This window comes from Cyrtonyx montezumae, unplaced genomic scaffold, assembly GCF_038088225.1.
Source record: "Cyrtonyx montezumae isolate F1298 unplaced genomic scaffold, pur_monq_1.0 scaffold_41, whole genome shotgun sequence".
In the NCBI taxonomy this organism is placed as follows: domain Eukaryota; kingdom Metazoa; phylum Chordata; class Aves; order Galliformes; family Odontophoridae; genus Cyrtonyx; species Cyrtonyx montezumae.
Window position 1 is genome coordinate 1,334,199 of NW_027072047.1, and position 24,322 is coordinate 1,358,520.

The 24,322-nt window shown below is 40.7% G+C and overlaps 1 protein-coding gene across 1 annotated transcript in view; it reads right to left on the reverse strand.

The window, feature by feature from the left end:
- Positions 1-2,017: 2,017 nt before the first annotated feature.
- EPG5 (ectopic P-granules 5 autophagy tethering factor) overlaps positions 2,018-24,322 on the reverse strand; it is a 55,077-nt gene continuing 32,772 nt past the window's right edge. Inside the window, exons 24-44 of the mRNA XM_065747105.1 lie at positions 23,426-23,549; positions 22,399-22,543; positions 20,604-20,775; positions 19,489-19,651; positions 18,171-18,313; positions 17,359-17,515; positions 16,251-16,445; positions 14,581-14,794; positions 13,530-13,690; positions 13,219-13,426; positions 12,540-12,615; positions 11,651-11,754; positions 11,051-11,226; positions 9,644-9,829; positions 8,115-8,324; positions 7,581-7,725; positions 5,270-5,512; positions 4,602-4,821; positions 2,973-3,188; positions 2,749-2,863; positions 2,018-2,213 (exon numbers count right to left, since the gene is read on the reverse strand). Of these exons, the coding sequence (XP_065603177.1) occupies positions 2,031-2,213; positions 2,749-2,863; positions 2,973-3,188; positions 4,602-4,821; positions 5,270-5,512; positions 7,581-7,725; positions 8,115-8,324; positions 9,644-9,829; positions 11,051-11,226; positions 11,651-11,754; positions 12,540-12,615; positions 13,219-13,426; positions 13,530-13,690; positions 14,581-14,794; positions 16,251-16,445; positions 17,359-17,515; positions 18,171-18,313; positions 19,489-19,651; positions 20,604-20,775; positions 22,399-22,543; positions 23,426-23,549 (3,556 nt within the window). The 3' untranslated portion in view covers positions 2,018-2,030. The remainder of the gene's footprint in view (positions 2,214-2,748; positions 2,864-2,972; positions 3,189-4,601; positions 4,822-5,269; positions 5,513-7,580; positions 7,726-8,114; positions 8,325-9,643; positions 9,830-11,050; positions 11,227-11,650; positions 11,755-12,539; positions 12,616-13,218; positions 13,427-13,529; positions 13,691-14,580; positions 14,795-16,250; positions 16,446-17,358; positions 17,516-18,170; positions 18,314-19,488; positions 19,652-20,603; positions 20,776-22,398; positions 22,544-23,425; positions 23,550-24,322) is intronic.

Consider the following 24,322-nt stretch of genomic DNA (forward strand, 5'->3'; position numbering starts at 1 on the left):
TGAAAATGGGAGCATCAAATGCCATGCTCCATGACAATCTGCTGTGCAGAAACTGTGCCCTGCGTGTGTTACCTGCATCTCACACACTGACCACTGCCAGCAAATGTGAATCACAACAGCTGCAGTCATTCAGATGTGAGGAAACTCAGGGACTGGTAGTGAAAGTATGGCTTTTGTCTATTTCCCTCTGCACTACCTGCTTCCTCCTCATGTGGAATAAATGCCAGATCCTATGGCCTGGGTCATTTAAAGACACTTAAAGACAAGACTCTCCAAATCTTCATAACTAGACAACCACACGACACAGCCCCATTCTAATTTAATCCTTGAGTACAAGCATGCATTACCAGATGCTGCCTCTTCCAGCAAGCTACAAATACCACAGCATTTGTCACAAATTACTGACCTTGCCTTTTTATTTCACGTTTTTTTTTGTGCAGACATAGCATGTTATAAACACATCTGTAGAAACTCAACAGCTGAAACAATACCTTCTTGCAAAAGTGCATGTCAAATACATGTATCTCTCAATTCTTCACATTTTTATGCAGCTGATCAATAACATTGAGTCTAATAAACCAGTGCTTTTAACCCAGAGGGTGAAAACGTATCAGAATATACTCTTCCAGGCATCAGTTTTCCAAAGGAGTCTGTTAGAAATCATGCTGCATTGTTATCTGGTTAATATACAGAGAGATGTACACATATATACATATAGGTCTTTGCTCTATCTGTGAGCCTAAAACCACACAAAGATGTGGGTTATCTGATGACACAGCAGGCCAACTTTGTCGAGAAGAAAAAGGTGGTTTGTTCTCCAGCACCAAAATCACAGATAAGAGCAACACTGCAAAATTAATCCATTACTGAACATCTATTATCCCCAAGTGACCTGCACAAACATTTAAACATAGTTACATGTTCCAAACACAAAGGCACAATTAACGCAGAAAGAGAAGCAGCCTTCGTTGTTCCTTCCTTTGTAGAGGTGCACAGACTGAGAATGTAGGGCCCTCAGCCACCTCAAAAAGATCAGCCATTGAAAGGCCAACAGCATTAGACAAGCAAGCAGGGAATTCCACCTTCTGCTTCCACTGAACAGAAGGTGCAAGATCAGACAAAGCAAAAACAGAGATCATTCAGCTAAAACAACAGATTTACAGGTTCGTGATTCATTAACAGAATTCTAACAAAGTGATTTAATACAAGCTAAATACCTTCTCACAGCATCACATCATGCCCAGCTAGGAAGAATGAACTTCAGTGGTGCCCACTTAATAAAACTCTATTCCTCAACAGCCAGGTTTTCAGAATTAAGGACTCTTATCCAGCAGGAACAGAACTGTTTCCCTTCTGGACACTGAGAATGCAGAAAAATCAGTCTGTAGACATCACTTGGCCAGAAATCACTTTTCTTTAACCAATCAGTATTTCAACAGTAGGAAAAAGCAAAGTTCTGTTTAGTTTGTATTTACAGACACATGGGAGAAGATTGTAGGCATTCCTTTAAACTGCAGAGCTCTGTGGAATATCAGAAAAAGTCAAAATTTTAAAACACCACCTGTTGAAATGCAGGGATAAACCACCCTGCACGTACAAACCCACATGAGCTTTAGAGGTATCCTACAAAGAGAGTCAAATACTGTTTAGCACACCACCCCCCCTTCACTTCGCTCTGGCTTAAATGATGAGACAGGAAAATGAAAAAGGCACAAAGCAAAACTGTAAGATGCTACAAGAAATAAGAACAAGCTTTGCTGTCTAATGATTTGTACATTTATCCCCTTAGATGTGCACCTTGCACAGGAACACATTCAACTGCTTTCTGTTGATGAAAACTGAACAACTCCACAGGCCTAGATACCCCAAGAGCTTTAAAGGAAAAGCAAAACCTCAGAGAGGATAAAAATATGCAAGTGTGCAGTTCCCATTCACTCTTCTGACTTAAAATGGAACTCTTAAGGTCACAAATTACTTGTGCAAGAACAGCTTTAAACGTAAACCACAATAATTTTGTGAGCTCAGTGCTGCTACCGTATGCAGTCCAAATAATGCACTTCTGGGTACAGAGTGTTTACAAGGAGAGCCAAAAGATTATTGCCATCTCGAAGACAGTGTTCTGGATGCTTGATGAACAGAGATGCCTGGGCGATCTGCTCTTGATAATCCACATATTGTTTGTTTGATGCCATAGACTCAAGGGCACTCAGTGCCTATGGACACAAGGAAAAAAATCTGTTAGCTGTGTGCATTTTGGCCCTCAACAAACTAGCTCATCAGACACCATAAGAAAGATTCCACTGGAAGATCATTACCTGCTGAAGAGCTGACTGTAAAATACAGTCATATGAATTATTTCAGCCCACCTCGTTTCTCAAGCTGTTAACATCCCAAGACAAACACAACAAATGCTCTATCAAGGCTTGCAGTGATTGCTCTAGGCACTGCTCGATGTTTACTTCATGAACTTGGGACAAGTTTTTAGAGAAACCACACCAGAAAATACAAAATGTAACACACTTGAAGATTCTAGTGAGAATAACATGAAAGGAATAGCTGACTTATGAAGGTATCATTTTGCCCCATTAATAATATTACAATTTCCAGCTTGACACTGGCTCTGTCTCTAGAGGTCCCTTCCAACCCCGCACAATTCTGTGATTCTGTGACTCCTAAAAGGCTTATCCCACGAGCTGAGCTAGCTCAGGAAGAGGACAATTCAGCAAGCCAAAGGCTGGCACACATTACCTGCTGGGCCTTCTGTGACAGCTTTGGCTCTGAGCCTGCTTTCAGGCGGACCTGACCCTCTGCAGGGATCTGCACCAGGAAGAAGGCAGACAAACTGCGGGCAACCAGACGAAACCTTGCAGAGGGAAAGAGGGCAGAAAGTGGCATCAGTTGTTAAGTCCTCAACAGCGGATAAACTAAGAATCACAATGCATTATTTAATTCACTGTAGCTTCGACTCCTACCTGGGTGACAAAGGAGACCTCCTGCCCAGCCCAATAGCACCAAGTATTCCAGAGGTGAGTCTCTCCTCAGCCAGCTGACTCTGCCTGCCCTGGATGGACAGCAGTGTCTGAATGACAGATTCCATCAGAATGGCATCGTCCTGCTCCAGCTGAATTAGGGACAACTGCATAGCTTTATGCCACCAAAGAAACAGCTTTGCTTCTTCCTTTGCTGAGCTGTAAGCAAGATTTAAAAGTATGAAGCAAAACATAGATTTAAAAAAGGGCAGGAACGTGGGTTAAGAAGTTTGTACCTCTCCCCATTGGGATGGTGAGAATTTAGATGGTAAATTCACAACTGTTTAACTTAATCTATTAAGCCAGTATAACTCTATTATCCCAGTTACACTGACATAACTGTTACTGTTACAAATTTGATGCCAATATCAGCTAGCAAGTTTTCACTGCTTGTAAGAGAACAATGAACAATGCTTCCTTTCATGCTTTAAATCTAAGAATAATGATACTGCAGCCAGAAATTGATTTAAATCTGCCTAAAATTTTTTCTGGAAGCTATTCTAGTCTTTCTTTCCTTTACCTATCAGAAGAAAAATAAAGAAAACAACCCTAGGGAGCACAAGCTGTTGCTTACATAACAATTTAGAACCTTCTCAAAAAGGAAACACTGAGGGCCTTTGTTGAGCAAAGCACAAAGTCAAGTTTTCCCTGTGTTATTTTTGATCCTTCCCAGCACAGATTGAAACTGCAGTTTAAGTTAACAAGCTCAGAGTTTCCACATATAGCACAGACACGAGTTTTCTGCATCAAGCTGTCATCAGCCACTCCTCCCAGTCACTTCCCATCACAAACACCCTCAGCTTCGATGGTAAGAACAACTTTTAATTAAGTGGCTTTGCTGTCTTCTTTCCACTTTGTCAGTGAAAGTAGTGCAACCATGTGGTACCTACAAGAGTCAAAGTACTGTCTGAATTTCAAGAATCAGGGGGGATGTGCATTTTCCCACTATGTTCTTTCACAGCAATATAATATTATTAACGTTATTATTTACAAAAAAAAATCATTCATTCAGTTTGCTAAATTCTGTCAATGTCAGCAGCAATAGTAAAGACAGTTGTTACATGCTTTAAAAACCCCAAAGCTACTATAAGCCATCCACTCTTTCTCACCTGAATCCAATTATCTATTAAGTTGTTTTATAGCAATACAAACTTCACAGAGTTCACATTTGGTTCAGAGCTGCCAATATTCCACACCAAGCAGCATCTGAACACCCAGCTTTGAGTATTCAACTGAACATTTAGCATATAATTCATCCCACCTAGTGGACATTCAGAAAACTGGAACTCACAGTGATTTAGGATTTGCTGGAAATAATCTGAACTGAGCACAGATCCAGGCTGCCAGGGAAATCCAGCTGGAAACCACGCAAAACCAAACAAGAAACATTTATGTAAAATCCCTTCCTTCTGTTCCACCACAGAGAGTACTCCTGTTGACACCAGGGGACGAGCAGACTAACAGCAGGTGGGGAAGAACTGGGCATCTCAGTCAGCAGCCTGATTGATTACACACACCATACAACCACAGCCTTATTGAGAAGGGTACAGACAGAAGCCCTGAGCTCCGTACCTTGGATACACTTGCTCCAGCCACTTGCTGATGGTGATCAGGATCTTCATTTCATTGATAAGAGTTTGGTCAGTATTCAGGCACTGCAGCAGGTAGACGTACAGGGTCAAGTAGCTTCCTAAGGACAAACATTCCTGCAGGAATTCTTCCATGGTGAGCTCAGGAACTTGGAGGGAGGCAAGTATAGGGCCCCAGCCTAAATCCTGATGGTGTGGAAGATCTACGAAGAAGACAGAAACATAAGTAAGCAGCAGTTGGTAAAACCTACAAAGTGAAACCCCTCACTGTGCTCCTTTAAATTACAGAACTCAGGCTGTTTCAGATGTTTGCTAGGTTATCTGTTCATCATGCAACTCTGAAGACACAAAAAACCTTTACTTTCACAGGGCATCCCACTGATCATGGCAAAAATATTTTCCCAGTGTTACATCAGGATTAAATTTGAAAATCTTAGCCATGGAATTTTAAGTATCTCCATTAGGTGTACTGAAACCTGATGACAGAATATTTAAAGTATCATAAATAAAAAGACGAGAGCCCTGATTACAGACTAAAATGCAATTCTAGTAGTTGAGGCAGCATTAAGCTACAAGAATTCTAGGTGACCCATATTTAGCGAGCACCAAAAGACCAGACAATGTAAGCAGCAGAACTAGAGATGCTCCTGCCTTTATGAAAGTACGAGGTGATACAGGCTTCTGTTGTCTCTGCCATGTGTCGCACGGAGGCCAGGCTCTGACATGCTGCTGTCAGAAGGGGCATTGCTAGCAATCCATGCACTTTATTGTCAATCCACTTCCGTAAGCTCACTCGTAGTGACTCAGCTGTAGTAACACTGGAATTGTTCATCATCATCAGCGTTTCTGTAAAGAGATTGCTGAGGGCCATGTGACGTGTCTGCAGATCCATATCTGGAAGACAGGAATTTGAGAATTACTGCAGCGAACAGACACTGTAGGAACTAAACAACCTGAACTTAGCACCATCACTGAACACTCGCTGTACGCAACGGGAAAAGACTCTTAATCATTTCCTTGTTTGTTCCTACGAAGCTGAAAAAAGAGACTTAATTCCTTGCAGTCTCTTCCCTTGATAAGGCATCTCCTAATTTATTAAAATGAAACAGCTGGTAAGTCTGTATACCAGAGTACATCACAGAATCACAGCATGGCTTGGGTTGGAAGGGACCTCAAGGATCAGGTCCTACCACAGGCAGGGCCGCCAACCTCCCCATTTAGTACTAGAGCAGGTTGCCCAGGGCCCTATCCAATCCAACCTTGAACACCTCCAAAACAACCACAACGTCGCTGGAAAGCCCATTCCAGCATCTCACCACTCTCACAGTAAAGAGAACCTCCCCCTGACATCCAACCTTCATCTTCCCTCCCTCAACTTAAAACCATTTCCCCTTGTCCTGCTGTTATCTACCCTTTCAAAGAGTTGACTCTCCTCCTGTTTATAGGCTCCCCTTAGGTACTAAAGGTACACCAGAGCACATCATTCATTTAGTACTGCTCCAAAAGATCGAGGTCTCCAGACTTGCAGACTGTTAGAAGCTGACTGGACAAGGACCTGAAGAAGCTGACTTGACTGTGAGGCTAGCCCTGTTTTGGGGAGGAAGATTGGCTGCAGATCTCCAGAGACTCACTTCAAACAAAATCATTCAGTCTCCATCAACCTAATAAGAAAAGTTTGAAGGAAAAAACAAAAAACAAAACCTCAAGACACCTATCATTGCACAGCTCTCCACCAAGGCACACATCACAGGCTGACTGAAAACAGTAACACCAGCAGGTTACCTGACTTGTCTATGGTCACAACCAGCTTTACAGAAATGTCCTACTTCACAGGCTGCAGACACTTAACAACAGATCCCTTTGGGTGGTGTCCTTGCAAGAAGCCCAGCTTTCCTCTCTTCACCCGCTGTCAGCAACTTATGCTACCTGGGGACACTGATCCTGGAACTGTCCTCAGCCCACCTGAGCCTAACAGAGATGCAAGATCTGCTACATATAATGGTTTTTCTGCCAGCTTGCACCCTGCAGTTTGGCTGAGCAACATCAAGGCAGCACGCTCTCTTTCAGCCCTGTAACACATACAAACTTGTGCAGCAGTTCATGACACAGAGCTGTTCCTCTCATGCCAGGGCTCCTGCCTCCAAAATTTCTCAGCTGTGAGAAGTGTCCATAGTAACAGGCAAGCCTTTGTTTTACTGCAAGTCACAGAAGTTCTCTGACAACAGGGCTGTCCTTTAGAGCTTTCCCATGTACAACAGGAACACTGAGAAATGGCTATCAGTGTCATGAAACTTCAGATAGTTCCCATTCCCTTTTTGCTAGCACCACTGAGTATAGGTCGCAGATAGCAAAAGATACGACTCCTGACAAGTATTTTGGTGTAACATAGTGAGATAGCAGATGTGATCTCATTTTGACAAAGAAAGGTGAGAGTGGCACTAAAAGCTGAGATGCATATAAAATGCTGTGGACACAGACACATCATGACATCAGCATACACCAATGTAATTTCCTGACTATACTGCACGTTATCCTGATGGTGCAGTGTTTTACAATCTGTTCTTAAAACCCCATCTCAGGACTCAGGGTTTCTATTTCTAAGTGTCATCTCTACTTTTTAAAAATCTTTTTAAAAATAGATGTCAGTGTCAAACGAAGAGATTTGGAAATGAGACAGCAAAGGAAAGACACCCCTCAAACTCCTGTACATCAATCAGTTTTACTTATAATTCCTGTTTCTTCTGTTGATACTGCTGATCTTGACAGTTCACTGAGGGAATGATCCTATTTTTATTTTGTGCTCATCTATCTCTCATGTACATCAGAGCAACACACTCTGCCCATAAGAGAGACATTATGGTAATGGAAGTAACGATACAGTCACAGAAGTTAAATAAACAACATGCTAGAATAAAGGATCTTGACAGTTTTAAATGTTAATCTGCACCTCTTCAATACAAACCTGGAGGATTAAAGATGACCACATCATCTAGCAGCTTGGACATCTCTTGCTCTAAAACTGCAAGAGTGATCTTTCCGCTTTGTTCTAAGGTGCTGAGGAATTGAACCACCTGGCGAATGTATGCCTGGCACTTCAGGGTTGCATCCTGTTAACCAAAATTAAAACGAATTAGGAAAAATAAAATACAATACAATAACATAAATACAATACAATAACATAAATACAATACAATAACATAAATACAATACAATAACATAAATACAATACAATAACATAAATACAATACAATAACATAAATACAATACAATAACATAAATACAATACAATAACATAAATACAATACAATAACATAAATACAATACAATAACATAAATAAAATACAATAACATAAATAAAATACAATAACATAAATAAAATACAATAACATAAAAAACAATCACACCTGGAATTCTTTTCACAGTCTATATGTAATACAGAGAAGAACAGTGTAAATGACAAGAAAATCTTAGAGAGCACAAAACCAATTCCACTTACGAGGTGGATGTGACTATCTGAAGATGTGCCAAAGCCTGCTGAGATTTTCAGGAGCTTCACTATCAGTTCAGATGCAGCATCCTTAGCAAGGATAACAGAGGGAGGGTAGTGACTGCTACAATAGCTGATGATGCTTTGATAAGATGAAATGCCCACAAGTTGCCACGGAAGGGAGCTAGTCTGTCCAAGGAGATTTATGAGCGGCGATTCCTAAAGATTTAAAAGACGTAAGTTGTTTTTTATCACCTGCTGGGGATATCTTGACATAGCACGCAGTGCCTCAAAGTGGTAATAGGAAGATACCACAAGTGGGAAAAGACCAGCAGGGATGAAATGGGACCCCTTCAAGATTTACCAGCTCTTCTGGAAGAGTCTCAGAAAGAGCGCACTGAACCAAACTCCATTGTGTGAGATTTGTCTATACACAGTTCTTAGCAAAAGCAGGGCTTGGAAAGGTCATCTCAATACCAGCTGTTTCTCTTTCTTACTCTGACAACTGAAATACTGGAACAAAATCATAAATGGGATTTTACCAATACTTCAAACCCCTTCAGAGTAAGAGGAAAAGAAAACTCGACTAAGATTCAAAAGACAGAGTAATCTCTGCCCAACACTTCACCAGAAGCAGACAGTGACAAGCTTCTTACAGATACAGCTGATCTTCATGATAGTTGCAAAATCATCACACCATGTTTTTTGGCTTATAGTCCTGGGTGATTAAAGCTGAATGTCTGTATCAGTGGAATTAGCCCAGCTTTAGGCCTTCAGTTAAACAAACACTATCTGATCTTGCCACAGAAACTGATAAGGGAAGCACCAGACTTTGCTCTTAAAAAGATTTCATGGCACTGCTGGTTAAATGACACACAAAGCTCCTCCTGAATGTACTTCAGCAGGCTGCCTAGCATCAGTCTGCTATGATTCAGACACCCATTTTCACTTGCTTTCATAAAAGCTTCACTTTAATGTATATATAATATTGCACATGTATGCAATGCATTACATGTGTGCAGATGCACACATCCTTGCTAGTGCTACCTCTGCTTCCCATGTGCATACACCTGAGGCTCTCCCAAACTAGGAAAAAGAAGAAAAAAAACATTTGAATTAAGGATTAACTATGCAGCATCCCACTATGGCAAGAGACAAGAGCACAGCAGCTTTACTTTGGTTTCATTTTGCTTAGGGTTTTTTATTGTTCTTGCTTTTAAAAGACACCACCATAAGTACTCATTCATTCCAAAACTCAGAGAGTAATTTTGTAACTATAGAAAATAGTTTGTGCTTCACTACTGGATCACAACTCCTACAGAAGCTCCTCCAATCAAAAAGCAGTACCTCCTTTTCCTAATAGCTTACACAGAATGCCTCCCAGAAGGATTCTGTTTGTACTGTTTTTAGCATAGTGCTTGTGGCATTATACGAAACACTTCAGAGTTAACAATTCTGCAAGTGAGGAAGAAGTCATAGCCTCTCACCAAAGGCATATCCTTCTTCGAACACAGACAGGAATAAACCTTGAAAATTACCTCTTTGCCTATAAGCTGCTCCTCCTTTGCCAACAGGACCATCATATACAGCAAGCAGACAATCATGTTGTGAGTCTGGGGATGAGGGTTGGGATTCCAGGCATCAGAAAGGACGCTGACCCAATTTATCTCACATAAAACATAACCTAAGAATAAGAAACAACTCTTGGGGCTGCCTCTTTCAACCTGTGAAGAAGGAAAACAAACAAACAAACGGAAAAAAAAAAAAAAAAAGGTAGGCACATAAAACCATGTAAGATAAAAGCAAATTCACACTTCTCAGCTCCTTGTCCAAACAGAATTCCTCAGCAGCCCTTTAGGCCATCATAGGAGTACACAAACACAACTTCTGTAGCACTTCACTCCACAGCAGGAGCACTGCAGACACAGTTTTCTAAGCCTCTCTAACAACTGGTGCAACGTACTGAACTACTGCAAAACAAGGAATTGCTATTAACTCTCAGCTGCATGATTGCAACCAACTCTCTTCACTCTTAAGGAGAACTGAGAAATTCTGAGTCTGTTTAAAATCACCACTCAAAGCAGGCAAACAGTAGATCCTGCAGCATTTCGACACCTAACCACAGACTTATGTTGCCTAGGACAATTTGGAAATATGAAAATGGCAATAGCTATACACTCTAAATAAACATATACTGAATATAATAACTAAATGATAATACTAAAACGTTAATACTTAATAATTAATATAATAATAATAATAAATATATAACTGGTGAGGGGTCTGCAGCACAGGGCTGTGAGGAGCAGCTGAGGGAGCTGGTGTTGTTTAGTCTGGAGAAAAGGAGGCTCAGAGGAGACCTCATTACACTCTACAGCTTCCTGAAGGGAGGCTGTGATGAGGAGGGGTTTGGCCTCTTCTCCCAGGCAACAAACCAGACCTGAGGAAACATCCACAAGTTGTACCAGAGAAGGTTTAGATTGGACATAAGGAAAAACTTTTTCTGTCAGAGTGGTCAGACAACTGGGATGGCCTGCACAGGGAGGTGGCGGAGTCACCATCCCTGGCAGTGTTCAAGAGGCATCTGGATGAGGAGCTACAAGACATGGTTTAGTGCTTGTGGTAGCAATGGTGATGGGTGGACAGTTGGAGTGGTTGATCTTGTAGGTCCTTTCCAAGCTTGTGATTCTATGATTCTATATTTAGTGCTGGATTACAGAGAATGACGCCTTTACAGCTCCCCACAACCTTGTATTAAGTCTTGATAGCGCACCCTCACAAATAACTGTGAAACACAAAGTGAGTAGCTGTGAATTACTTCTGGAGTAATTCATGAATAAGCAAATTTTATAAGCTTCCCTCTTTAAAGGATATTCTCCAGCTCTTCAGTTATTTGTAAGGCAACAATAATTAAGGTCTTATTTCAACTGATGCTACCTACTCACTTTAAAGAACTCTTCCATAAGCATCTGGTCTGGATGCATTTCCTTCCATGGAAGCCTCCTGAATTCAGTATGGAAAGTATAGAGAATGAACTCGGGCATTTTGGGGGCTGTGCAACATCCACAGTAATGCATCAGATGCAACCAGAGAGCTCCATGGTGGCTCGGCAGCAGCTTATCTAAATCCAAAGGAAATAACTGAATTAGAAACAGGATAGAAATTGAAGGAAACATGCTTACAGAAGAAAATCCCATTCTGAAGGCCAGCTGCTGAGACACATCATTCATTATTATGACATACTTCTGACTATTATGCCATATGGGAACTAAGACCTGGAAAGGAGTCAGGTGCTTGTGATTATAGCTCATTTTATTTCACTTTCCTTCACATAAATGTGCATCTCCTGTATGACAACATTAATCATATTCTCTGCCCCTGCCAAATCAAAAAGTTGCCTTACAATGCAAGAGGAAACATGCTACTTTTGCCACAGCAGGGATCACCATGGCCAAAAGTTCCTAACAAACTAAATCCCCTCACATCCCACATCTCAACTGATGAGGAAGTGCCCCTACCTTAAAACAACACGGACCTTCACATACCTTTAAAGCTCTCATGCAGAAGCTTGACACAATCTGTAAACAAATGAACCATGCTGGATGCTACAGGGGTGTCACTCTCCAACCAAGGGTAGCAAGGCTGGTTACTGACAGCAGAAGTGAAGAAACAAAAGATGTCAGTGCTGAGTTACTAGAAATCAAACAGGTGTACAGACATATTGTACAGCACAGGCATTTAATGTAGTACAGGTATCAGCAGTTCTTTTATTCAAAACTCAATTCTCCGGGACTGTTATTTCCTTCCCTGTGTACATTAATGTTACGCTGAAGATCCATGATACCATCAAAGAAGTGGAAATCACTTGTTTGATATTTCCTATATGAATTAAGGAGCAAAAAGCAGATGATGCATACCACCAACAGTCACCTTTCAAATGAAATGCAGGAGACAGTCTCAGAGCTCAAGAAGCTTGTGGTTCTGGAATAAAGTCAATTTTAAGCACATGACACTAAAAATAACTCTATGTGAAAACAGGACTGATCTCACCTCACGTTTCTTAACACAGCACTTGCACGTGAGGTTACATTTGTTTTTATTTTTCTTTTGTTTTGTTTTTCTGTTGTTATTAATCAGATGAACCCCAAAATCAAATTTGAGTGTGCTTTCAGAACTAGCTGTGTCCCATCCCTATTTTTCTCATCTCTATTTTTATTTCTTGTACCTAAAACCATCATCCAGTGTAAGCTCTGTAAGATTTCCTTATGGAATTCATTGTACTTGTGTAACTTAACAGTATGATACATATGACAGCTGAAAAAAAAAAGCACAAAGTCATAACGAAAAAAAAAATCACAATAGTAAGAGCCATTCTCTCAAGGCTAATGCTCTCCTTTAGCAAAAAATCATTCAGTTTTGAAATGCAATACTTACCTTGCATCCTCCTTGTCTATGACCAGTACCCATGGCTTAAAGAGTCCAGCAACGACTGAATACAAGGACTGCAATGCTAGAGAAAAACAAAGTAAAGAAGTTTAAGTCTCAAATGAGCAGCCATGAACAAATTACTTTTCCAAACTTGGAGAAAACATTCTCTTCTTATTAAAAATTAAATTGGCTTTCCATAATCAAAAACTGAATGCTTGTTAGTAGCTTTCATCATTTTGTAACGTTTAGATTTTTTTATTATTCTTTAACATATCTTTCAGATAGCAGCATAACAATAATACGCACAATTTTTATTCCCATACTGAAATTAGAGGTGCACAGAATTTTCTCCAGACTAAAACCCATATCCCACAATACCATGATGACAGTGAGTCCTCCCCTGTTTCCATACCTGCATGTGCTGCAAAAGATCATATTTTTATTTAAAGCAGGATTAGTCCACAGAATAACCTGATAGCAAACTCTGGAACAGGAAATTGAAAGAAGGATCCTCCAGCAAGCAGGAATGTGAGAGCAAAGGAGGTTCCAACTGGCTCCCTGCAGAGCTTATTTCTATTTCAATGCCGTCATCATTAAACAAGTTCAGAGAAAATTAAATGGCGTTTAACAGAAGAAATTAAGAACAAGGCTCAGCTTCAAGCCTTTTGCTGTTAAGACATATTACCTGATAAGACTCTGTTGCTGCCAACAGGCTCTTGGGCTAAACTGACAGCTTCAGTTTCAATAAGGCGTTTAATAAGATACTCTAAAAATGTGTTCACTTCAGGCACATAAGGACTCCATTTTGAAAAGAGACCGAAGGTCCTAAAGTCCGCTGAAGCTAGACGGAGCTTGCAGAAAGAGGTGGAAAACCATTCTACTGTCTCTCTAACCTGCAAAAAGAGAAAACATTGATCACATGAAGACAGACTGTACAGGATTTGTCACTGAAACACACCTCTTCAGCTGCAGAAAACCAACCAGAGAGCTACCAACCTGCTCTGCAGACAGGAGGACTTCTGCAGCATCTTGCAATACAGGACTTTCAGGGCAATGGCTTTTCTTGAAGCTCCCTTGCTCAGTCACTGGTGAACCACATCCCAAAGCTTTAAGCGATGCCTTCCAACAGTCAGGACTCAGAAGCTGCTCTGAAGAGCCTAGGAGAAACAGAAAGTGTTCTGTTTTCAGCTGGGACAGATGCTTTTTTTTTCCTTCCACAGTGGCTTGTATAATGCTATGTTTTGGCTTTAGGAGAAAACCAAGGTTGATAACACATGGATGTTTTAGCTGTCACAGAGCCAAGGACATTTCAGTTTCTCAGCTTCCCAAACTGTCCTGCCAACAATGAGAGCTGGGGAGCACAAGGAGCTGGGAGAGGGGAGAACCAGGACATACTGACCGAAATTGGCTAAAGAGATCTTCTGCACTGTATAATACCATGTGACAAAAGAATAAAAATAGTGAGGAGTTGGCCAGGAGGGCCTGCGGACTGGCTAGGTATCAGTTTGTACATGGTAAGCAACTGCAGGCTGCATCACTTGTTTTGTAAACATACATTATATTAATATTACTACTGTGGCTAGTCTCATTTTTCTCTTTATACACAGTTTTTATCTCAACCCATCAGTTCTACTTTGTGTTGTTGTTTCTTCTTTCCTGATTCTCTCCACTGGGAAGGGAGAGTGAGCAAACAACTGTGTGGTGCTTAGCTACCCACCAGGTTACATCACAACAGAGGAATGCACTCATGAAAAGTTAGGAGGATATCAACTGCCTTCCCTTCACAAATCAGAAAAGGTTTTAATTTGAATTCCCTGCTACACACACAAAAAAAAAAAGGATATGCTCAAAAACATAATGTTGATAAAGCTCTCTCTAGGAAAAGCACTTTTACATTTTATTTGGCATCTACACGCTCCCTTTCTTAGGAAGTAAAAAAACTTAAAAGCATTATCTGTTTGTGGCTATTTAACTCAACTGAATGCAGCTCATATTTTCAAGCCAGAATAGTACAGAAAGCCTAGAGTACACCAACTCAGATACTCACTTTGCACAAACAATCTTAGAAAATCACTATAGTGATCAGGGAACTGATACTGGAGAAGGTTAGTCCAATGCTTGCAGAAGATATTGAACGGCATCAAAATATCTTCTTCAGGTTCAAGGCCACATGCATTGAGAGCCAAGTGAATAGATTCCAGAAGTCTGGTACGTTCAGATAGAGGCGGCTTAGTAATATTTAACCACTGCATAAGGTCAAACTAGAACAAAGGACAGGAAGCATTTGTAAGTAGAAGCTTTCGTGGCCTCAGGACCTTTAGGAAAAGGGAGAAACCATCAGGGTGAAAAGCATCCCTAGGTTTTCCTTAAGAACACAAAACCTAAGACATTTTCATTTTACTAATCCCAGCCTAAAACCAAGGTGACCCTCTATAAAGGCTACGATCATTATTATTATTAGAGAGGTCCCTGAATTTACAGTGTCATGGTTTTATGATTTTTGGTACTGCTATTCCACATCATAACATCATGTAGTGCATTAAAGAGTTCATGCTCCAGCTCCATGGATCATCAATAGTTCCAGGTATACCTGTCTCAGAAGAGAAGAACTCCATTCCCCAGAGGACTTTGCGATGCTTTGCGTTCTTACGTGTTTACGCTCAGAGGGAAAGATAAAAACTGTCTGCGGTCACGGGACACTCTCTTTCCCTTGGGATGGACTCAGCAGTGGGTGCTCGCTGCCATCTGCCTTCAGCGTTAGCATAAGGCCTTCGGTTTATCGGACACTCTCTCTTGCTCATTTTATTTCATTTATTAGCTTTAATTCCAATTATATTGTATTATATTGTGCTATTTTGCTTTCTGATATCTTATTTAGTAAATTAGCTTTCCTCCTCAGATTGTTGCCGCTGTTTTATTTCTAGGCCCATCTCCTTTTTCCCTTTTCCCCTTCCCCTTTCCTGGGGCGTGGGTGCGTGGGTCCCCCGCACCAATCGTCACGGAACCGGGCCGAACCTGCCCGTAAACCGTTGACACACAGGAACTCTTATCAGGGGGTTCTGCAATTTATAGATATGCATAGGAGCTCCTGTGCTTCAGTCCTGCTGCTCAAAAATGTGTAATACTGGGCTACTCCCTGCAGTCCTTATGTTTTCAAACAGAGATTCCAAGCTTTTTAGTAATCTGTTTTCAAATGGGTCAGCAGAGACAATGCTGATTTATGCCCCCAAAGAAAGCCCAGAGTCATGGCCAAACCAGACCACCTGATATTCACAGCTGCACAGGTCCTTCTATATGTAATGTAATGGCAAAAAAGACTGCTGTTTGCTTAGTTGGTTGTTTTTTTCTTTCTTTGAAGACAGACGGGATTTGTTGGCAATTTGGATGAACACCTCCTCAGAGATATCAAAAAAAAAGACACCAGGAAGAGCCTGCTTTGATTTTGCCTCAAGAGTAAGAATGTACTGAAGAGGAAGCCACAGGAAGCATACCCTGGTATTATCTGAGCTACAGAAGGGTATTTCAACATTCCCATCTGGATTTGCTTCCAGCCTCTCCTTTAGCTTACATATAACAAACCACATTTAGTATGAGCAAAATAAAAAAGCTGTCAGAAGTTATTTTCAAGTACCAGGTCTCCATCTCTCTTCCATAGCTTTAAGAACATTCACATAAGCAACCCACAAAACAGACTCGGTATTCACATCAGTATTTTACCTTTGTCAACAGCATGAAGACAACATCGCTGTTGTCCTCACTCAGGAAGGTCACCACTTTTTCATATAAAGCCACAAACTCATCAGGAGAAGCAACAGGAGTGAAGTATGGAGAAAGAAGCGTGCAGAGCCTTCGATTGTGGAGGATCGTCTGGAGGAGACGCCGGCACTCTGACCTGGTCCCACTGATGAACACCTAAGGAATAATGTGAAAAATGGTCCGATATGAATCTACTGGAAGAAAAAAATAACACCTCTTCCAAATTCTAGTTGAGATAAGCACAGTTGTACTATTTAAAAAAACATGTATTCTAAAAAGCAAAGGCTGACTTCATGTATATAATGCTGTTCCACCAAAAGTAATCATAAAACGAACACTGTTTCCCTAGCACACTAAAGGATGGCACTTGTAACACACACACTGCATAAAAATACTCAGAAATTCTATTTTTTCTGATAAACTAAAGAAAGTGAACCCAGGTTTCAGCACCCCTACTTGACATTAGCAAAGATTTACACAGGACTATGGCTATAGGAAGCTGTTCAGCATCCCATCTTTTAATGTATGGTTGGACATGGTAAAAACACCGTATCTAAGAGACTGAAATAAATATCCGGATGCAGAGCCATGGCTAATGCTTTTTCACAGAGCATCCATGTAATGCAATCCCACTGCAAACTTTACCACAAAGAAGCAGTAAACTTGCCAGCTCACTACACAAGGGACACTGCAAAGCTAAACACAGATTCATGTCAGCTAGAAAATGATCCATAACAGAGAAACATGCCAAACCACTCTTTTATGTCCTGTACGAAACTTTAAGCATCCCCAAGAAAACCCAGCCTGCTTCAGCACTTCATTAGTGTAGCATGTAATTAATAGGGAGCATTTTTCAGTGTGGAGCAAGTGTCTAGGAGAAACAGTTTTTATTTTGCACACATCCAAGCTTAAACTCTCCAATATACTACATATATTGTGCAATTTGCTGAGTGAGGAATGGGAATAGAAGCTAAGATGTTAACTTTCAGGCTTCTGAAGGTTTCAGACACTCAATATCAGCAGGCAGTGGGCTAAGTGTTAAGCAGACAACACCAGAGAATAAACTCACTTGGCCTAGAATCTCTATGCAGGAAGTGAAGAACTGCCTTGTGGGAGGATTGCGTTGAGTTTCATCACACACATACTCCACTACTATGAAAAACAAACTAATTCCAACTTTCTTAATTGCAGGCATAGGCTGCACTTGGTAGATATTTATTAAGGTCCTGTAAAAAAAAAAAAAAGAAGATACAATTTGTATTTGCAAAATAATCCGCGCTATGCTACTAAAGTAAGGTTTCTTGTGTCAACAGACAGCATTAAGATAAATGTTTCTGGTTTATATGATAATCAAGTGTGGTTTCACACACAAAATGGCTGGGTTGGGCAGGGACCTCTGTGCTCCTCTGGTCCCACCCTGGCCCAGCACGGCAATGCTGAGCAGAGTATCCAGGCCTGCACAGGTGGCTTTTGAAGGCCTTCAGAAGTGAGACTTCACCACTACGGGCAATCAGAGCCCCTTCCTTTCCCCCTCAGGATAACAAACTTTGTCATATTTTAAAGCTTAACATAGCATCACTGCTCACTCAGCCTGCTCTTGCATGATTAAAAAGGGTATTTTAATGCTCAGAATGAGAAGCTGAAGTAGAAAACAAATTGTGCTCCATGCTGTGGTTGAAAGACGAGTAGTTAACTCTTCTGTTAATACACAGATTTATTCCTTTAGAGGAGTACCATAAACATACAGGTCTGGGGTTCCAGCTCTGCTGCCGATCTACATTCACAGACATTATAAAAAGCAAGCAAACAGGTTCAACATTTTAGTTACAACATACAGAAACATGAAACATTGCTGTCTAAAGCTGTGCCTGAACAACTTACGTTATAAAATTTTCCACGTGCACTGCTGCTTCCACAACACCCACAGAAGGTGGCTTTGTAGCTTCTGCTTGCAGTTGCCTCACTTCTTTACGCAAAGCATGAAGCTGCTGGCTCACTGCTTCGTTTTTATGTTTCCCCTCAAACTAAATGACAAAAAGATATATTAATTCCAGAGCAGTATCTCTTCCTAGGATTCTCTAATGTTGCAACTAACTGTAAAAACAAAGCAGCGACCACTACTAGAGCTCTGACTATAGAAAGTTTTCCCCTGTGAGTTTTGATCAGACTTACTGCATTCTGCCCCAGGACACATCATCCTTAGTCACACTCTTATTTAATTACGATGCACTAATATAATCCATGTCTTTGACATAAGACTTAATCCACTAGGAAATGAAACTTAGGCAAGATCAATGAATTCACTAACAAAGCAACACAGATCAATTCCTTTGAACGTTCTCATACCATTATTCTTATCAGTGAGTACATTTCTACATTCACACATTGGGAAGGAATTTAGCACAGACAATGGAAGTAATCCAAAACTTTACGCAATAACTTATTCTTCTGTTCATCTGCATAGAACCATAGGATCATTCAGGTTGGAAAAGACCTCAAAGACCATCGCCATACTGCCCTCACTCTAACGACCCTCTACTAAATCATGGCCCTGAGCACATCTAAATGGTTTTAAACACATCCAGGGACGGTTACTTCACCACCTCCCTGAGGAGCCCATTCCAGTGCTGAACAACCCTTTTTGTCAAGAAGTGTTCCTTGATATCCAACCTGAACTTTCCCTGGTGCAACTTAAGGCCATTTCCCCTCTTCCTGTCACTGTCACCAGCAAGATAAGCCAGGTGCCAAGCCCTAGGACAGGCATCTTCATCTTATTACTCAGCTCAATGCAAAGCACTACCATTCTGTCTCCAGCTGTCTCCATTGGCCACCTCCTGGCTTTGCATGCCCATTGCTACCCCCAAACATTTTAAAAAGCCTGGCCCAGCCCAGTCCCTGCCTTCCTCTCCACCCACTCCAGACTTTTGTAAGGTGTGGGGCTCATGACACTGAGGTTTTGGTTGGCTGCCAAGGATTCTTCTATTGTTTTCTTGTTGTTGTTTTTTGTAACTCTTTTAAAGAATTACAAATTAGGTATTTCAGGCTTCAGTTGTTTGATTTTTTTTTAATATTTACTTATTTTTTACAGGCATATGGCAGCACCTCACCAAATAAATCTGTTCTTGTAACCATTCAACCACTTCACTTCCACTACACACAATCACCAGTCCCAAAACAGAAAGGATACCCTGTCTCTAACCTGGATTGTTACAAGAGCTGCTCCCTGGCAGCCTTTATTTGAAGCTCCCCAGCACTCCAGATGGAGAGTGATCTGCTCTTCCCGATTGACATACAGCTTAGGAATGGTGTCCAGTATTTCACTGTTCAGCGCAACGTGCTGGGATTCCCAAAGGGCTGCAGTTCTGAAAGGCATTGAATACAAAAGTTACTGAAACTTTTAGTGAGAGTAGGAATGCTGAGAATTTAAAAGGAAGAGCTGAGACATCAATTTAATGTGCTGTAGAAAACAAAAACTTAGGAAATTGTGTTAATAACTCCAAAGTGATAGAACTTCAAAGTTCTAACAGAAAATACCTCATAAGAAGAGCAAAACTATTTAAGCCTGCATAAGGAACTTTTTTTTCATTATTCTCAGTGACCTCATGGGAAATTAAATAGATCACTAACTGTAGGAGATGACATTTTCTGTCAGACAAAAACAAACAAACAAACAAAAAAAAACCTGGATTGTTGAATGGTTCAGTCAACAGAAAAGAAAAAAAGTTGTTGCCGGAATCATTAAAGTACATTCCTTCTTAGGCTTAGTGAGAATTGTTTTTATTTATTCTAGATAATATTATTAAATGATTACATTGTGTGGCTATGAATGGCTATGAACCATCAAGTGTGTCTGACACATCAAAAATACTTCACCTGAATTATCTTAGTAGGAATATCATTAAGCAAAGTTTCCTCTTTCATCCACAGACCTACAAGTTTCCAGAAATCACACCCCTTCCTCTAGCATTCCAGTGCTTTAGGTTATCACCACTGAACTAGCGCAAAAAGATTAACTAATTTTCAGCAAGTTTAGGCTGAAGAGAAGACTTCATAAAAAGGTACACTGAATGAGAAAAGGGTACGTAGCTGTTAAGATGCCAGCTGACACAATCCCAGGCATTACACTGGAATGGTGCAGTCAGGTAAAGGAATAGAATAAAGAATGATGTAGCAGCAAAAAATATAACCTGGGCAAATGAGTAGAAGCCAAATACTGACAGCCTTGTGCTAACACCACTGGTGAGACTGCTGAAAAAGAGACCTGAAGATACTGTTAGACAGTAGGGGGGCAAAAGGAAAACAGCGAAGTCTCACTTGGCATGTCCCTGCAGGATTTTAAGGTCGTTGTGAGCGAGCTGAATTGCTTCCTTCTGACTGACCAGACTGGCAGAAGAAATCACTGGCACAGGAGCTTTCATGGGCTGCAGTGAAAGAGGAGGCTTGGGCAAATCAAACTTCTTCAAATTATTCATTATTCTCTCCTTGGCTAGACGAGAAAGCATGAATTATTTTGACAATAAGGAAACAGGATAAATTAAACAAAATTATTATCTCATTCTGTTCTTTTTTTGTGTTCTTTTGTTGTTGTCATTGTGCTGTTTTTGCTTTTTTTTAAACATTAAACAATTTAGCACCACTCTCAACATTCCTACCCTTTTATAATCATGTAACTGATCTCCCTGTTCCTGTCGATGGTTTTTATTTCATGAAGCTAATTTTCAAGTCCAGGTTCATTAAACACCATGAGAATTTACCCTCAGCAACTCCTACCTACACATTTTTCAGTTCTCCTTTTACCAACCCCAACTATTCACCCCCCGCTGCCAGAGGTTCAGTGTTCCTAAGCCAAATTCACCTTCCTTTCATAGAATCACAGAATCACTCAGGTTGAAAAAGGCCTCAAAGATCATCGAGTCCAACCACGACCCAACCATACTGCCCTCACTCTAACAACCCTCTGTTAAACCATGGCTTGAGCACATCTAAATGGTTTCAAACAAATCCAGAGATGGTGATTCCACCACCTCTCTGCAGAGCCTACTCCAGGGCTGAACAACCCTTTCTGTCAAGAAATGTTTCCTGATATCCGGCCTAAACTTACCCTGGTGCAACTTAAGGCCATTTCCCCTCGCCCTGTCACAGTCACCAGTGAGAAGAACCCAACCCCGCTCTCGCTGTAAGCACCTTTCAGATATTGGAAGAGAGCAATGAGGTCTCCCCTCAGCTTCCTTTATCCCAGACTAAACAGCCCCAGTTCCTTCAGTCTCTCCTCATAGGGCATATTCTCCAAGCCTTTCACAGCCTTGTTGCCCCTCTTTGCACCTGCTCCAGCACTTCAGTGTCCTTTCTGTACTGAGGTGCCCAACACTGAACACAGTACTCAAGGTGAGGCCTCACCGGTGTGAGGTACAGGGGCAGGATGACTTCCCTAGTGCAGCTCACCACACCATTCCTGATCCAGGCCAGGATGCCATTGGCCTTCTTGGCCACCTGTGCACACTGCTGGCTGCTATTCAGCCCACTGTCCATCAGTACATTGAGGTCCCTTTCCATCAGGCAGCTTTCCAGCCACTCCTCCCCAAACCTGTAGGGTTGCCTGGCGTTGTTGTGACCAAAATTCTGTACAATTCACCCCCATCTCTAGTTTTGTCTGCTACAATTCCTTCTCAAAGCACATTCTCTTTTCCAGGACAGTTCTCCACTTCTGATGATTCCCACTCAGTTTAACTAAATATTGCCAACTCATTTATAAAAATATATTCCAGTTTCCTTCTACCTCCTTCCTCCTCTTTTTAGTCAGCTCCCCAGAAATCCTATCTCACCATATCCTTAATATACTTGCCATGATTATTATCCCTTTTTATGCTGTAACAACACGTTTGCTATGCTAAAACTCCAAGCAAACAGCAAGGAATCGTACAGGTAACAAAAGTATCAGAAACAATCCTTCTGGGACTAGTTATAGTGGTTTTTGCCTTTGCCTGCAGCTGCCTTCCACCTACACTTAATGCAGAGTCAGCCTCTCTGGAAGGCACCTTTTTGGGGTCAGTTAACACATAATAATAACCCATTCTGTCCCAGTTACACCAACAGTCTTCTTATCTCTTACCTGACAAAGGGTTGGTGAAATCTGTTGGCCCAGTAGAAACAGCAGCTGGTGTATGAGATTCGAGCTGAGCCCGTGTCCAAAGGTTTATAGCTTCCTGAAACTCATGGTGTATCAGTTCAGTATTGACATACTCCATCCACAACTCCTAAACCACAGAATAATCAATTTAAATCACCATAATTTTGGTAGTAATAATACACTGTGTACCCACTGCTTTAGCTAGGGTGCTGAAATAATTAAATAAAAATATGAAATAATTAAATAAAACTGGACTCTGCAATTTAAAGTTATTGGAAAATTCTGAGGAAAAAAAATCTAAACTGATGAAACAACTTCTTTTTTTTTTAACATATACATTTCCTCTCTGTTTTTCAATAAATTAACAAACACACTCAGCATAACTACTAATAAATTATAAGAAAGGTAGGGATGACTGAGTTCTTAAAACAGGAATAGAGAAGAAAACCAAATCTAAGCCATCAAGGAACAATTAAACTGAAATAAGTTAAAGAAAGTGCATTTCCAATAGTCACATACACTTGAGAAATGAGAATAAGGAGGCACATGGAAACATTCTTCCAACATCTTCCTCCTTCAGACCTTCAAATCCTAATAATTCCTGAAGTTCACTGAATATAATAATATATATTTCTTGTTCACTAGCTTAAATCCAAGCACGGTATTTTATGGATTACCAATATGAGCAGATTTGCACTTCCAGTTTAAAGATCCAGATCAGATGTTATTTCTGAAGTTACAGCACAGAAAGAATTGCAGAACAGTATAAAATAAGGACTGTATTATCACTAAGACATGCTAAAAATCTAGTCGTGAGCCCTGGCTTCAATACGAAGGAAGGCAACTCAGGACAGCACAGGATTTTTACCATTCTGACCTTTTTCCTAAAGCTACCATATGTGACAGAGGAGTAATGAAGACCACTGACAGAACACTGAGTTTAGAGGACCGAATTTAACAAATGAAGCCAATTCTGGGACCCATCTTGACAATGTCATTAGTACATCACCTGTTGATTCTGCATGATTTTAGCAAGTCTGTGTGCATCATACTGCTTTGGTAAAGAAGGAATGTATGTGTCGCCTTTCTGAAAGCTCTCTTCTTCCAACCACAAAATAAAAACATTACAAAGCCTGTGAACAAAAAATGAAACGAATAAATTCAGACAGCTCATATTATACATTAGTCTCATTCCAGAGGCAACAAATTGTGACACGTGTTGATACAGGTCAAAACTCAGACTTCTGAGGCTTTCTGATTAGTTCATGAAGTCTGAGTTCAAAGAGCAGCAGTGCAAAGGAACTAGAACCATCGTGAATTGACCCTGAAGGGACCCACAAACATCCCTGAGTGCAGCCCTTAGCTCCACACAAGACAGCCCAAAAACTAAACTCTACACTTAAGAGCAGTATACAAATTCCAGCAGTGCTGGGGAGCCTTCTCCATGCTTATCACCCAGGAATGGCAATAACCAAGAGTAACTGATAAACATTTATTTATTCAGAGCTGGAAGACATTTATGCTAAACAGTATGTAAGAAACAATTCTAGTCCTGGATTCTGTATTAGAGAATTGCGTCCATAATTCCATGCAAAAGACCAAGGAAGATATATCTAAAAAGCCTGCTATGAAAACTCATACTGGAGAACTAGAGTGTCAGTACATCTCTGCACACCTCAGTACACCTCTGTTTGTGGTATTAAATACCACAAACTCCTGTTTTCTGCATCAGTCATTGATGAGAAAATGGAAGTTAAAAGAGTCAGCTCTGATTAATCCAGCCAATACTTTCTGTCTAGATGGTCATTATACTTTCTAAGTGTAAGATTTATTTGTCTGTTGAGTGCTGTGGATTTATGATGGAGTGGGGAAATCCTTTGAAATGAAAGGCTGACAAAATATTAAT